At 37.1% G+C, this 16,654-nt stretch overlaps 1 protein-coding gene across 2 annotated transcripts; it reads right to left on the bottom strand.

Moving 5' to 3' along the window:
- Positions 1–574: 574 nt before the first annotated feature.
- On the bottom strand, positions 575–13,967 carry ntd5 (ntl-dependent gene 5). Of its 2 annotated transcripts, none has more exons than XM_026940105.3 (8): positions 13,839–13,967; positions 11,194–11,337; positions 10,728–10,919; positions 5,994–6,114; positions 5,821–5,897; positions 4,495–4,674; positions 3,518–3,715; positions 575–3,376 (listed from the first exon to the last, which is right to left on the bottom strand). In XM_026940105.3, the coding sequence occupies exons 1-8, from the start codon at positions 13,903–13,905 to the stop codon at positions 3,282–3,284; spliced, it is 1,074 nt and encodes a 357-aa protein (XP_026795906.2). In that variant the 5' UTR covers positions 13,906–13,967; the 3' UTR covers positions 575–3,281. The 2 variants fall into 2 exon arrangements, with proteins under 2 accessions (XP_026795906.2, XP_053088302.1); XM_053232327.1 differs by having other exon boundaries at positions 577–3,376; positions 11,194–11,340; positions 13,839–13,958.
- Positions 13,968–16,654: the final 2,687 nt, after the last annotated feature.

Genomic DNA, 16,654 nt, shown 5'->3' with positions numbered 1-16,654 from the left:
GTGCGTCAGACACGACAGTTGAGATGGGTTAACAATAATGTTTAAATGGCACTGAAATTTAAATTATGACAAATTTCATTTACATAAGAAGGCACATGTATAATTTATACAAGAAGGCAGTAGTGAAAACAGGATTATTACAGAGATATCCTGGACTGACTCATAACATAAGCTAAAATTAGCCTAATCTCTGATTGATGTAATGTATTAATGAGTTAAGTATGGAATAAAACACAGCAGGGTGTGCTGTAATAGGAAAATAATCCACAACTGGGTGGTGTTCACAGATGGCCATTACCACCCGAATTATGTTCATATAACAGCACATCCCAAAGTGTTTTATTCTTCTTATACAAAAGCTTTTTGCCAATGAATTTTTTATTTTATTAATGAACCATACATTGTGCTTCTAACATTTATATTTACCTTTAATGTTGTGGAACATCCATGAAACAAGTTACTGCCTGTTAGCACTTATGTTACAGCAGCTATAAACAGTTATTAAGCAAAAAAACTCAGCTTGTCATGTTACCGAGACACAGGAAAGTACAAAGTCCTTTGTTCCGAAGATTCTCCCATGGCAGAAACTAACTGACCGTTACAAAGCACTGACACCTAAGACTCCTTCCATAAATGTTAAATAAACTAATCCAAGCTAAAAATTTATTAGCATCTTCTGACCAATCAAAATTGAGAATTTAACAGCGCTGATGGTATAATCATTAATAACAAATACAAATCAGAACTTTCCTGTTGCTGCTTTATTGTGAAATAATCCAGGCAAAACAAATACATTTCTCAAACAAGCCAAAGCAGCTGATGTGCAATTTGGCCTCTGATAAACTTTGCTCAATACACTGCATCCTTGCCCCAGATATAAGTCAACTTCGTCCCAGCTGGCTTGCTCTTTTATTTCTTTCCACTCGTGGTGTTTTGCAATCCCACTGAATTTTAGAAACAGAACATACGAGATTTCTTATAGCTTTACTGACTGATAAACAAAGTAAAGTATGTGAAAAAAATTAAAGGGGAAAAAATCACAATAATAAAACAATAGTCCTAGTTTTTCAGTTAGTCCTAGTCCATAGTTTTTCTTAACAAAGCAATATTCAAACTGTTTGTTAAGAAAAAAAATACAGTTGCTATCAAGTATTAGTCATTACCAGTTTCACTTTTCATTCAGTTAGCACCACAATGCACTATGTGGACCAAACTGAAAACTCTGAAAAACTTTATTGTTTTGACACAAATTTTATTTAGTGTACACAGTCTTCAGTATTCTTGCATATATCTTTCACTTGTTATCTACAATCAGCAAAATTGTGTATCTCTACAGCCTAATTTGCAAATGTTTAAATACTTTGTTATAAAAGCCATTTCAAGTTCATCCAAGTTCAAGTTCATTTAAGTTCAAAGCCAAATGGATAGGCAGTTGGATAGTCATGTTGATCACAGTTAAAAGCAGTTAAGTAACAAACAGTGTGTTGAATAAAATCGAAAGCCTAAAAAGGGCCAGAAAGTCAGAGACCTACCAGCAGCACCATATGTGCAGGAATATCATTCCACAAATCCTGAATCAGCACATATGATACAGAGTGGCTAAAGATGAAAAAAAAAAAACGCAGATAAAAAAAACATGCATATATTTGCATGGGACAAGATGGCACTTCACTATCGTCATGCAGTCACACAGTGATTTACATTCCTTTTTTCTGCTACAAAATGTTTGTTTTTGTTTTTAGCATTTTTGATTTGATTTATAACTGTTTGAATCTGCTGGTATGTTGTGTACAGCACGATGTGTCATTCTGTTTGTAATCAAAAATTTTAAAAAAATAATTGCTTACACTACCAAGGAAGGGGAAATCATCCATTAACATACAAAGCAAATTAAAGAATAAAAAGTTATTATGTCATCAATATACACTCAACATCCACTTTATTAGGAACACCTGTATCCCTGCTCATTTATGCAGTTATCCACTCAGCCAATTAATGTTCAAATCAAACATCAGAATGAAGAAGAAACATGATCTCTGTGGCTTTAACCATGGCATGGTTGCTGGTGCCAGATGGGCTGGTTTGAATATTTCAGAAACCGCTGATCTCCTGGGAACTTCACACACGACAGTCTAGAGTTTAGAGAGAATGGTGCAAAAAAACAAAAAACATGTGTGACTGGACAGTTGAAGACTGGACAGTTGAAGACTGGAAAAAGCCCAGGTGTTTTTTTTTTCTAATCTTCAACTCTCCAATTTGGGCGAGATTATACTATATTCTTCCTTGCAGCTTGAACCAATCTGGCCATTTTCCTCTGACCTCTTATCAACAAGGCGTTTCCACACACAGAACTGTCACTCACGGGATCTTTTTTGTTTTTCCCACCATTCTGTGTAAACTCTAAAGACTGTTGTTCGTGATATTCCCAGCAGATCAGCAGTTTCTGAAATACTCAAACCAGCCCAGTTACCAACAAACATACCATGGTTAAAGTCACAGAGATCACACTATTTCCCCATTCTGATGTTTGATTTGAACATTAACTGAAGCCCTTGACCTCTATCTGCATGATTTTATTAGAAGAGAAGTACTGCTCAGTGTTTTTTTTTTAAGAATTTATTATAAAGTGTATGTGGTGTTAAAACATGCAACATTGTAGTGCATTTTAGTCATGAAATGAACTGTTGCGCTAAGCCTTGTGCTTGTACAGACAGAGGTAAGAAACGTTTTGAAAAAGTGAGTTTGGCACTCACTTGACATATATTTAGCAATTGTAATGTTTATAAAACAAGAACACAGCAGCTAATATACAACATACTTATATTTCAACCATTCAGTTTAAGCTAACCTTGTCCGAGAAATATAGAATAAAGTGAATGACCTGCTAAATTAAAAAAAAAAAAAAAAAAACTCACAAATACAAATTCAATTATGAATGTGCTATATCTATATGCTTATTTTTCTTTTATCTTTCAACTGAATATATTCCATATTTAATCTAAATGATCTGAATGGTTCCATAAGTTCTGTTTATCTCCCTGTGGGTGAACTATGAACTGTATTCCCTAAACCCTAAACAGCATTCTGATTACCTGACCTTTCCTGACCTTTGCTCCTGTATGAAGCACAGCATAGTGAAACGGCTAAGGGTTATTAAATTCCTCTGCATGCAAAATGTGTAAAACTATCTACATCTTAGAATTGGTGAAACAGATAACAAGAAGTGTGAGTCCTGTGTGGCGAAGTGGCATCTAGTTAGAATCGGGGCCAGAAAGGGAACTTCATTCAGAGGTGGAGTCCACGTCAGCAGGATCACATGGATTAATCTCTGATACCAGCCGGTGAGGGTAGAGTGTATACTGCAACCAGGTGGGGTCTGGAGGAATTGAGAGAAGGAAAGTCATGGTTGAGAATGGGAGGAGATGAAATGCATGAGCATGTATGATACTATAAATATATATATTTATACACACATTTACACTTAAATATATAGGTGTATGTGTGTGTTTTATCTAACCAAGGTAGCAGCTGGGTGCAGAGAGCAGTCCATCAAAGCAGGTCTCTGTAGCTGTGAAACTGCAAAACTTTTGTGGATGCTTGCAAAAGAATGTTACATTCTCGCCATGAGTGACCATCCCATTGGCCAAGTCATAGGGCCAGCTCTTAACCCCGCCCACTATCACTCTGCTGCGCTGTGCAGGGATTGGACAGCGAGCTGAATAGCAGATGAGACAGGTAGACAAAAAAGCACACATCAGACACATAAAACATTTTGGTAAGTAAGGAATAAAACACAATGGAGCGTGCCGTTATAGGAAAAGAATCATCAGGGTGGTGTGATGCAGTCATACCACATAAAGTTCAGGTCCTCTTATACTAAAGCAATTTGCCAACAATTATATGTTTTTTTTATTTATTAATGAATGACACATCATACATCTCAAAGACAAGTTAGCTGATCATGTACATTATAATAGCTATAAACAGTTGTTCCAGCCTCTTTTTTTCTCTAAATTGAAGTGAATATGACAAAATATGCAGCTTTCCATGGTACAGAGAAACCAGAAAGTGCAAAGTCTTCTGTCCTGAAGACTTTCCCATGACCAAACTTACTGACCGTTACAGAGTGCTCACACAGGAGACTCCGTTCTGTGAATGTTAAATAAACTCCTTACAGAAGGTTTTACCACATTTGATTATATGTGTTTCTATATCTTAACAACACATTTTATATGCATTTTTTGTTAGGCTTGGATTATGTGGCCCAAGCCCTGGTGAACAAGTTGTTACTATAGAAAAGATAATGTATCAGAACGGGCATATTGTCAAAGCTGCTGATATAGATAAATAATCAACCTTGTGACCATTCAGATTCAAGAATTTAACAGCTGTATAGTATAATATGGTTTAATAGAAAATGGATGCTTATGATTGTACACATAAGTGGATTAAAGCTTTATATAATAGTTTTATATCTGATGGATCCTCCCTTACCTCGGCAGGAAGGTATTGCGCTCCATGTGCCATCTAACTGACAAGTAACTTGTTTAGGCCCATCCAGTAGGAAGGTCTTTTTGCAAAGGTAATAGACGGCATCACCCACGTTATATTCAGATTTCTGCACGGCCACCAAGTAGCCGTGATTGACTTCCTGTGCTGGAGGACAAAACACACCTATAGGACAAATAAACACATATAGACTATTGACTAAATGTTTGTCATTGACTAAGGAAAAGATAGGCACAAAGATTGATGCAGAGTTAGACACAAAACAGCATCACTGAAAATTATAGTGAACTCACTAGGTTTTCACTTATGGACGATTCCATGACTGGGGTGCCATTTAGCTCTTAAATGAATAATTTATTTTCAGTCTATAATTTAACGTTGGTACATTCAAGATGACCTCATCAGTCAATATCATAAAATCAGTGAAAATAAAGGGAAAAAAATAATGAGAAGGCTTTTCTTCCCATGATCTTCAGAAATTTCAGATGATGCAACTTCCTGTTGAACATGTGACTTGTGGAATATTCCAAATATTCCATGGGGGGAATGTGTTAACAGGGTTGAGAGATGGATGACTCTTGGCAAAACATGTTCCAAGCATGAAATGTTAAATGGATTCACACATTACTGTAAAGGTTATTATATTTTTGAAGAAATCTGATTAGATTTCAAGGTAAAATGTAGTTATAGTGGGCTGGGACAGTCTGAAGTGTTGTTTCCTAAGAGAAACCTGTAGATAGGTTTTATTAACATAAGTTGCTTACCTGAAACATGCACATAGGTTGTTGTGAACACTTTACCTGTGTTTAAAATCTCTTTTACCTTGATTTTACATACGTACTTGTAAATGTAATACACACCCCAGTCATGGAATCAGCCATATGACCTCATGCAAAGTGCAGCAGTGGTTGTATTCTTTAACATCCTGCAGGTGGCAGGCAAGGTTTTTGAAAACACAGTAGGACCAGATAATACGGTGGACGTTCAAACTGATCCAGCAGAGGGTAGCATAGTTTTCTCCACTCCTACATACCCACCCACACAGTCTTCATCACTCACTCACTCTTTCACACTAACATCTTTCCCAAATTTGTAGCAGAAAGACCTACAAATACACACTCGTTTGGATGTGTGCATACACAGACACGTAGCACACAGTGCTGACACTTCTGGTTGATCTCTTCTATATTTCACATGCACACACATTTCATCACCTGACATTCCTCCCTTGTAATTTTTAAAAATGGAACTTTGTTGATCTCTAAAGTCTGCAGAAGTAATCTCACACACATACACACAATACATCCTTACGTTGACAGATGGGGTGTGGGTAACGCCACGTCTGGTCCTTGTGACAAAAATTTTCACTGTTTCCAACCAGCACAGATCTGCAAAGGATGGAAACGATGAGGGAGTGTGAGCAAAATGAAGACTATGTATTGCTGTCTTTCTGTTTCTCTGTTATCTTTCACTCTGTCTCTCACCCAGGAGCACACTGGTACTGTACGGTGGAGCCTACAGCAGCACTGCCATGAATCAACAGCAGCTCATGATCAGGCAAAGGGCAAGACAGTTTAGATTCAGGCTCTGTTTCAGCATTTCTACCTGAGAAGGAAGCAAGCGAAAAGCAAAGATAGATAGTAAGTAGTAGGCTTAGTAATTACAGTCTAGCCCTCAACAAGAGCAGATAAAAGAAATCATTGCTGGCTATGGACAGGGGAGGCTGGTGTCAGTGGGCTAGCTGAGCTAAACCCTCATCTTTCAAAGATGAAAAAACGCAAAGTATAATATAAAGTAAAAAAAAGTCAATATAAAGTTTATTTATTTTGGCATTCATATCTGATTATTTTATATTAACAAATGTCTTATAGGGTATTATTTGGGACTTTTGTGGAACCAAACCCAACAGCACCACATTTCTTTTTATTTATTTGTATTTGGAGAAAACATGGCATCACAGACTTGGAGAAAAAACAGAAAAAAGACGAATTATGAATGCAGCTGCCTATTTGCATTTAATTGCGTGTAATAGTTTGCAGTAGTTTGCCACCTCATTTTCATTTTGGCAACAATGAGATATAATCGTGATATAATGCACTGCTCAGCCATAATAGTTTCATAATAGTCGAGCTATTGATAGATATTAGATTTTAGCTCTCGAATCTGATATCATGACTAACCATCACTGGCTATGGCTGTGCTCCATTACTGTCTTCATCAACTTCCTCTCACTAATTCCTCATATGGGAATCCCTATCACTCTCAAGGGTCTTTCTAATACTTTATTAGCTCAAGTGAAGAACACTAGGAAGTGAGTCACCATCAATGCAGATGCCAGAAGTAAAACAACCTAATGCAATTTTCTTTTCAAAACAGCAAAATGTTGTTGCATGAGGTCATAAATTTAGAATATTTCTTTCACTATGTTCAAATTCTGTTTTACATACAGTAGCCAACCTCTGCATCTATATGTTGACACCTTGGAATTTCATCTGACAGTTCCATAATTTTAAGATATTGAGCTAAGAACACTATTTAATTTTTCTAACTTTTAAGCAGAATTTTGGTGTAATTCTCATCACATACTGTATATTTAGCGCCATAATAACATAATATTATATAACATAACTTAATTCCAATGTCTCAATATGACAACTGATGTAACTGTATCATTATTAAGGTAGTCTTGTTAACTACACTGCGCTTGCAGCACAGCAAGAATTCATTCTGATTGAAAAATCTGTTCATGGCTCCATGGCCCTTATGCTCATGTGACTTCAGTGTTTCATACTTCTGACTCATTAGAATTCAGCAAAGGCACAGGAAAAAAAAAATGTAAAGAAAAGTAGATCAGGTCATCACTGTAAAATCAGTGAGGCTGAGATTGGATTGTACTTCACACTTCATTGTGAAAAAGTTCTGAAAAAAAAAAAAAAAGCAAACAAATGACTAAATTTCACTCAGTTAACCCTTTAAACTCCGTAGCCAGGTCTGCTCTCATAGCTAATTACATTTACTGAATAATTCACAATAGTGACTGAATAATATGCTTATGATAAATAATATGAATAATTAGTCCAAAGCTTAAGCGGTTAACAAATGAAACCGTCTCATGTTGGAAGGGAAAGTTACTGCAGCCATATATTTTGTTTTAATAATATCCTATTTTGGATTCTGTACTATTCTATTCTACTTTAGTTAGTTTTGGTGGACATGGATAGGAACAAATTAATATTCTTATTTATTTATTTATTTATTTATTTATACATTAAAATATTGTTTTTATGCATTTTGATTATTACAGTATTATGGAATAATCTGTCCATTTGTAACTGCTTTGGCAATTCTGCACATAAAGCAATAACACCAATACAGCACATTATAACCAAAACAACAACAAGTCAAAAACTGAGTTATTAAAGATCTTATTAAAATAGATTTTGACCAGTTATGGAGCAAAAACTGGTCTTGATCACTGAGTGTGAGGCATCTACCCCGATGCTTAAACGATTCTGAATGTAACGCCAGCGGACACAAAGGAGTGCAGGAGGACTGGTGTTGACGGATGGGAAGATGGATGAATGAGTGGGTGGGTGGGTAGGTGGAAGGGAGGACAGATGAATAGTGTACAGCTTCACAGCGATCCATCTGGAATGATCTGTTCACACATTCACTTGACTCATATCTGGCAATCTCTAACATGCGTGGGTGATTTACTGGTGAAGAGAGAGGAAATCTAACACATTTACAATGTTGGCATGTGTGTGGATTCTCTGCTCTGTCATGTCACTGAGCTGCAGGTGCTGTCGTAGGAATGCTCTCTAAACGCCCACACCTCCTCTCTGCCTGCCGCTTTAGTCCTGGAAATATCTCTCAGCGTACAGTGTGTGTGTGGGCTCCTCAGCAGGCAGGTCAAGCTCATACAGCTCTCACTAGACTCTTGTACTTTAATGCCAGAGAGCTTTGCACAAATCATTGTGCACCTGTCTTTGTATCTGAGAGAGACAGAGGAAAGGAGATAGGAAGATGATTTTATGTTTATTAGGGCTTGTTTTACACTCTAGATTTCTAAACAGAAATATTAGCATTATGTGTACTTCTTATTGTGCAGCAGTGTTGCTGAGCAATGCCTGAAAATTGAAGATGTTTATTGTCTGACAATAACTTAAACACACTTACGATCAGGAAGCTAGAAGGAATTTTGGGCTACTGCACTGGTCCCTCAGTCCTGGACAATTTCATTCTACAGGACAATTTTTGTTCTCTAGGGATCCCTTTGGCCCCTTTTGCCCCTTAATCAGGACCTTTGGAATCATCCATACTGTCTTTATAGCATCCCTACACACACTCTTCCCCAGTAACTACATGATTTCACCTACATGTCGACGCTGAACTAAGAACCTGAGATGTACGTTTTCCAGTTATCTTTTCCTATGACTACATAATCTTATTTTATCCTAACCTTACTTACAATACTTATATACTGTATATACGTAAATTTATTTCATAATTGTCTAGAATGTCTTTGTATACTGTAGCTTTAAGGTTTCATGTGACTGGAACTAAGGGGATTAGCCCATACCTGTCCCAGAATGATAATGCCCCTGTGCACAAAGCAAGGCCCATAAAGACATTGTTTGCCAAGGTTGGAGTGGAAGAACTCGAGTGATCTGCACAGAGCCCTGACCTCAACCCCACTGAACAACTTTGGGATGAACTGGAACGCTGACTGCACCCCAGGCCTCCTCACCCCACATCAGTGCCTGACCTCCCTAGTGTTCTTGTGGCTGAATGAGCACAAATCCCCACACTCACGCTCAAAAATCTAAAGGAAAGCCTTCCCAGAAGAGTGGAGGTTATTATAACAGCAAAGGGGGGACTAAATCTGGAAATCTGCTGTTCAAAAAGCACACTGGTCAGGTATCAACATACTTCTGGCCATATAGTATAATTCTTAAGGACCTGTGCTGGACTTGTTAATGTAGCTGGAAAAAGAACAAGTGGCTAAATGACATAGATCATGAAATTTCTGCTTTAAACCTCAACACAATATTTTTTTCCTAGCTGCCTGAGACATCTTATGGGTACACAACAGGTTTAATGGCACTTCTGATGCCCAATACACATATAACCTTGGTTCAGTTATTGTTGCAATGTTTGCCTTGGTAGAATATCCAAGCTGAGAGAAGTAAACCTATTAAAAACATGTATATTAGAGAACAGTCATCCAAATGAACTTGGATCTATGTCAAAGCATGTTCAAAGTCAAGGATAATTTCTGCTTAAAAAGTCACTGAAGAGCCTGCACTGAAAGAAGCCGGGTCAGGTTACCAGTAAGATGTAGTGATGAAACCTTTGGGAGAATTTTTTTTTTTTTTTTTTTTCAAAATTAAAATGACAGCTTACTTGTTCCATCTTTTGAAGACTATGCCTTACTACAGACAATGAAAAAAGGCTTTATGAAAGATTGGTTGCCCCTCAACCAACAACACACAGTATGCTTACCTTTCATTTCTTTGGTGAACCCCAGAGACAAAACCTGATATGTAATGAGTTCATGCAAAAGATATCCAATAACAGCCACACAGAGTTTGCAGCACCCCAAAAAGCTGGATCAGATCTGTGTGGGGTTTTTCTTTTTAATAAAAAGGCACAATATCACAGATATTGCACAAGAAAAACTGACTGAAGTTCAGAAACATGCCTCATTTTTTAAGGCAAACTTCACCCCATGCATACAAATCGTGCGTAACTGCTCATATTGTCGTCCATATTTACACCTGAGGTCAAAATATCGGTGTGCACAGTTCCTGTATTAATTTGTCACTATGTGCTCATCTCAGCTGAATCCATCCCAATGTGTATCAAATCACCTGGGATGAAAAAATCATACTGTATATTGTGCTTTCAGTTTCACACTTTTCATCATTAAACTTGTCAACTACAACACGCTGCTTGCTGCTTGAAGAATTTGGTCATAAGAAGAGTTTAGATGGATGTTGAATCAGTAACCCTTCTTGAGTACAGCACACTAACTAACAGTATTGTTGCAGGGACAGTGTATGAATTTCTTCTTTTATGAATTTTCACAATTTCTGTTGTCAAACACTTCAACTGAATGAATATCATCCCTTAGACAAGTTATCTACAACCTATCTACTAGTTTCTATGCACTACTGAGTTATCTAATGTGTTTACTTTTTTATGTTTTTGCCCACCTGTACACACAGGATCATCATCACTCCACTGTCGGTCACCTTGGCACCGGCGGATAGTAACATCCAGGCCATTGGCCATGGTGTAACCAGGATGACAGCGCACTTCTAGAAGAGCAGAGAAAGAGGGAGATGGAGAGAGGAGAGCCACATCGAAGTGCTCACCGGCGGGAAGAGGCCATGGACATGTCCGACCTGTTGAAATAGTTTTAGCGTTACAATACATTACTCAGTTTTACTCGCTTCATTAAAGACTTACTTGTGAATCCTACAAAGACATGTACAAATGTTTATGTAAACACATATTTCTATTCATGAATGTCTTCATATGATTCAGATATGTAAGTGGTATAAATGTTTTATGAACAATAACCAAAAAGTTAACAAAAACTTTACAGTTCATTGAGACCTCTTGCATAACACTTGTCATCGGTGTGTAGGTGTTATTGATGTGTTGTAAGAATCTGACCTGGAGCCACGCAGCTGAGTCCGCATGGCCCATCACATAAACACTGGCGCTTGTTGCCACAATCATTGTCTTCCTGGCACTTTTTAGGGCATGTTCGTCTCCTCTCATTACCCACAATCCTATCTGGGCACTGTTCAATCACCTCTGCTACAGCATGGAAGAAATCATATACAGAACATAGAATATAGAGTGTTTGTCACAAAAAAGTACTTTATATACCAGTGGCTATAATGTTGCATACATCACCACACAAATAACCTTCTACAAAATGAGTTGTTAAATAAGGGCGTCAGTTAGGATTTAAAATATACTATATTATGTATTTTAGAAAATTCCGCAAGGAGGCACTTGACAAACTTCACCAGCTAACTGACTCATTACAAAGACAAATATTTATTTGTAATCTCAAAGAAATTACAGATTAGATGTCTATATAAACTCTATATAAAATGTTATACCACAGCGTTGTTTATTTTTCGATTCTGAGCGGTCAGAAGGTGTTGATTTATTTTCTATAACAGCACAGCTTGGACAGTATTGCCATCTACCAGGCAAATGAAAGTTTATATTAATGTGCTCATTCTGTTATTTCTATATAGAAATGTTATTTCTATATTAATGGATTACGCAGGGACGCTCCACATAAACAGATTTTTTTTTAAAGCATGTGTACTCGTGAAGTTTTCTCTGAGGAGACATTTATTTAGAATTTTTAAAGGAGGTTTTTTAAAGCTGTTCCTTTCTGGAACAGGAAACTGGTGGTATAAGAGGAATAAAACACTTCAGGACATGCTTCATGTCAGGCCGCATCACACCACCCCATCATAAATTATTTTCCTATAACAACATACCCCATCATGTTTTATTCCTTACTTGATTTATGTACACCATATATTAGTCAATACATTATAAATTAGTTGTCATTCACCAGCAAGGATCATGTTCACCAATAAATGCTCTCACCCTCATTCTCTTACACTCTTCAGAGTGTCTCCTTGTGAAATGGTTAAATATGATATACTGCCATATGGTTAGTATACTTAGGAACCATACCAAAATATTAATGAAACAAATAACTATTAAAGGAGTGGTTAAAGCAGTAGCCCAATATATCCATGAAGTAGAGCCAGAAGGGTCCTTTTTTCTAAATTTTCAAGTTTGCTATATTTAAAATTGAGTTCTCACAGTTATTATCCAGTTTGACTGGTTATTTGAACAGCAATTCAAAAACGTCTGCCTACAAATAATGTCAGCTTGGACTTAATGTGTTTGGTGGAAAATTCAGGTATAACACGCTATATGGTGCTAATAAATAGTCAGAATATTACACATTTAAATATCATTATTTATATTTGAATAGATAAAGTTAATAAAAAATGTCAGTGCTGATGGGGTCCACTGAATTTATTTTACAGTTAAAGGGGTCGCTGACTGCAAAATGTTTGTGAAACCCTGATTTAAAGAATGCTGGAAGCAGCAATAACTGTGCATCCAGCAAGTAGGATAGTACTTAAAGGGCTTTTATTATGTGTTACTTTTATAAATGCAGTTTATACAGGCACTATGGAACTTAGGGGATGAATATACGTAATGAATACTTCAGAAACTTGAATAAATCAGATACTTATGTAATGTTACTGCATCTACACCTTAACTACAGGTAAAAGCTTCTCTCTCTCTCTCTCTCTCTCTCTCTCTCTCTCATTGCAGGATTAAATCTTTGTAAAATTTTGTAAATATTATATAATATTATATATTGTTAAAATGATTATATAATAATATGTAAAAAAAACATGTCAGCTTTTATTTTGGGGAATCAGATCAGTATAATCATTTAGAGCTCCTTATTTCTTATAAGTCAAGCATAATTAACTAGCCTGACTAAAAAGGTCTAAAGGGAGTAATACAGTGCTGGCGTTAGGCAGGTTGGGAATAGTGGGGAAGGAGGGGTTGTTCAAGAGGGGTCTGTTGGCAGAAGTCCAATTTTGTTACATGATATTTGCATTTCAGTGTATTGTTAGGTACAAGTAATTAACTGAAACTTAAATAATCAACTAATTACATATACTTGCACCTACATTATGGAATTATTAACATTAAGGCAAAGAGAGAAGGAGAACATGTAGGAGAAAAGGTCTTCAAGGAAATTCCTGCAGTGCCTTTGATGAAGGGCCTTCCTAAATTCCTAAGTGAGTAACGTACTGTAAATGTACACACACACACACACACACACACACACACAAATACATATATATATATATATATATATATATATATTTGGATGAATGGCACTCTCCAATCATATATATATATATATATACATATATATATATATATATATATATATATATATATATATATATATATAAAATGAGCATTTTTTGTAGAATAGTGATAAAGAAGGTGGCAAAAAATAATAAGCTACGTAGCACAGTATGGTACAGTATAGTACAGTGACTCCAAACTGTAGCTAATGCCCATCCCATAAATGTGCAATTAGTATTTATTTATTTATTTACAAAGGAATAATATATGTATAAAATAATAAACCTAATACATTTTAAAACATTCAAGATATGCTAAGTCATGTTAACTCTTTCTCTGTCTCTGTCATTTTCTTTCACATGCACACAGTGTCTACTCACCTGATTGCAGGGACAGGCTGCTGAGCGCCCACACACAGAGCAGAAGGAGCAGCTGAGATGTCTCCATCGTTCCCTGCTGTTCACAGGAGATCTTGTGACGGAGTAAAGGAGAAGAGTGGGCTATAAAGGTGGGGTGGAGGGATGGTAGGAGGGGGTATTGTGATGGGGTGATTGCGAGGGCGGAGTGGAGCAGAGGGTACATGCAGGAACACACACACATCTGGTTTGCGTTTTAAACACTTGCTAAAATTCCCTTGTAAAAGGACCTTTCACCCAATTCTCTTAATGCCTACTGAGCACAGTCACCCACACATTGACACAATGACACACACACACACATGCAAAGACACACAGATACTCTCACCATCATGCAGACATGCACCTCATATTCTCCCTCTTTCTCTTTTTTCTCTCGTTCATCCACAGACCACACAGTTGCAAAGTGTGATAATTGTCTTACACTCTCAATAAAACCAATTAATATATATCATCCAATTGTCAACCATGTGATGTCTCTGAACTTCTGAGGATCTCTCAAATGCACTTGCAATTATCATCTTTGGATAAAGGTTTCTGCCAAATATGGGTAAATGTGTAAATGCATATCATTGCATTTTCAGCAATAATTCAGCAAACGTCCAGGTAGTTAAAACACATAACGTCATCACACACAGTTAAACAAGAAAGAAAGTCAATAGTGTTAACTGCTCAAATGTTTCACTGATACTTCTTTTTTATCACCCTTTTGATGAATGTCACACCTCTGAGATAAACTTGCTCTCCCTTCTTCCCAGTTCCTTCCCAACTCACATGTTTGCAAACATTTGCACTTGTCTCAGGGACTGTATATTTTTAATGCTATTATTTGGATGACACAGTATGTTCTTCATCAATAATAATCAATTTAATTAAAGAACCAAAACCATAGGGATACAGTCAGCTTTGTTTTCTGTCTATATCATATCTACTTTTACTTCTTGTCCCTGACTGAGAATCTAAAGGTATCAGAGCCTCAATCCAGCTCGAATACAAGAGACATCTACCTTACCCAGAAGAAAAAGACAACACAGGAATTTTTTTCCATAAATAAAACTTCTCCTATTTATACACCATATGTTGATGAGATATGGCCGGACTAGTTCGAACTGACAGAAAGGTTACAGATAACCACTTTGTACAATTGTGTGGAATGCACAATATGTCCAACCTTGAGGTGGATGAACTACAACAGCAGAAGACCACATCAGGTTCCATTTCTGTCAGCCAAGAACAGAAAGCTGAGGTTGCAGTGAACACAGGCTCACCAAAACTGGGCAGTCGAAGACTGGAAAAACATAGCCTGGTCTGATGAATCTCCATTTCTGCTGAGACACACAGATGGTAGAGTCAGAATTTGGCACCAGCAGCATGAATTCATGGACCCAACCTGCCTTGTGTAAACAGTCCAGGCTGGTGGAGGTGTGGGGAATGTTTTGGGGAATGTTTTCTTGGCACATTTTGGGCCTGTTAATACTACTCAATCAGTCACAGGAGCAAAGGGAGGCCCCACACAGTATTAGTATAGTGTTCCTAATAAAGTGTTCAGTGAGCGTGTGTATATATACACCAATCAGCCTTAACATTAAAACCACTGATGAAGGTGAAGTGAATAACATTGTTTATTTTGTTACAATGGCACCTGTCAAGGGCTGAGATATATTAGGCAGCAATTGAACAGTCAGTTCTCAAAGTTGACGTGTTGGAAGCAGGAAAAATGGGCACGTGTAAGGATCTGAGTGACTTTGACAAGGGCCAAATTGTGATATCTAGATGACTGGGTCAGAGCATCTCCAAAACAGTAAGTCTTGTGGGGTGTTCCCGGTATGCAGTGGTTAGTACCTACCAAAAGTGCTCCACCGGTGAACCGGCGACAGGCTCCACCCAAGGCTCTTTGATGCGCGTGGATAGCATGGTCCGATCCCACTGAAGAGCTACTGTAGCACAAATTGCTGAAAAAGTATGCTGGCTATGATATAAAGGTGTCAGAACACACAGAATACACATCGCAGCTTGCTGCAGGATAATACAAGCTGCCACACTGCAAAAATTGCTCAGGAATGGTTCAAGGAATATGACAAAGAGTTCAAGGTGTTGACTTGGCCTCCAAATTCCCCAGATCTCAATCCAATCGCACATCTGTAGGATGCGCTGGACAAACAAGTCCAATTGAGGGAGGCCCCGGTACTATATATATATATATATATATATATATATATATATATATATATATATATATATATATATATTTTAATGTTATGGCTGATTGGTATATATACCGATCAGCCATAACATTAAAGCCACCTGCAGTTTATATATATATATATATATACACATAAACATACTAAAACCATGAAGTTGAAAAGAGATTCACTGACCTGGCCTAGAAACCTTCTGTTCTCCCACGCAGGAAAATCAGCAAAACATTTGTCACAGTGTCACAGTTGGAACACTACAGAAGTGAGTTGCATCATGAGGTCTCCAAGACATCACGAAAAAATGCCAGAAAATTCTTTAGAAGGTTTGCAAGAATGCAAGCCCTGTTTTAATGACAAATGGTTGATCTTACAATTTAATCATAGCAACTTTGATTGCCAAACAATAAAGAACTGAATGATTTCGCTCTGTTAGGGTTTAGAAGTTATTACTGCTCTTCAGAGGGGTGCGAGTGACTGAGATATTTCCTGCATGTTTTCCTGATATGTGGTTAATGTTGTTGCATGAAATTATTCAAAGCAAATAAGGCAAGTATTTTTAGAAATCCATGCATAGTATAGTAT

This window comes from Pangasianodon hypophthalmus, chromosome 1, assembly GCF_027358585.1.
Source record: "Pangasianodon hypophthalmus isolate fPanHyp1 chromosome 1, fPanHyp1.pri, whole genome shotgun sequence".
Classification (NCBI taxonomy): Eukaryota; Metazoa; Chordata; class Actinopteri; order Siluriformes; family Pangasiidae; genus Pangasianodon; species Pangasianodon hypophthalmus.
This window is presented reverse-complemented; position numbering and strand designations above follow the sequence as displayed.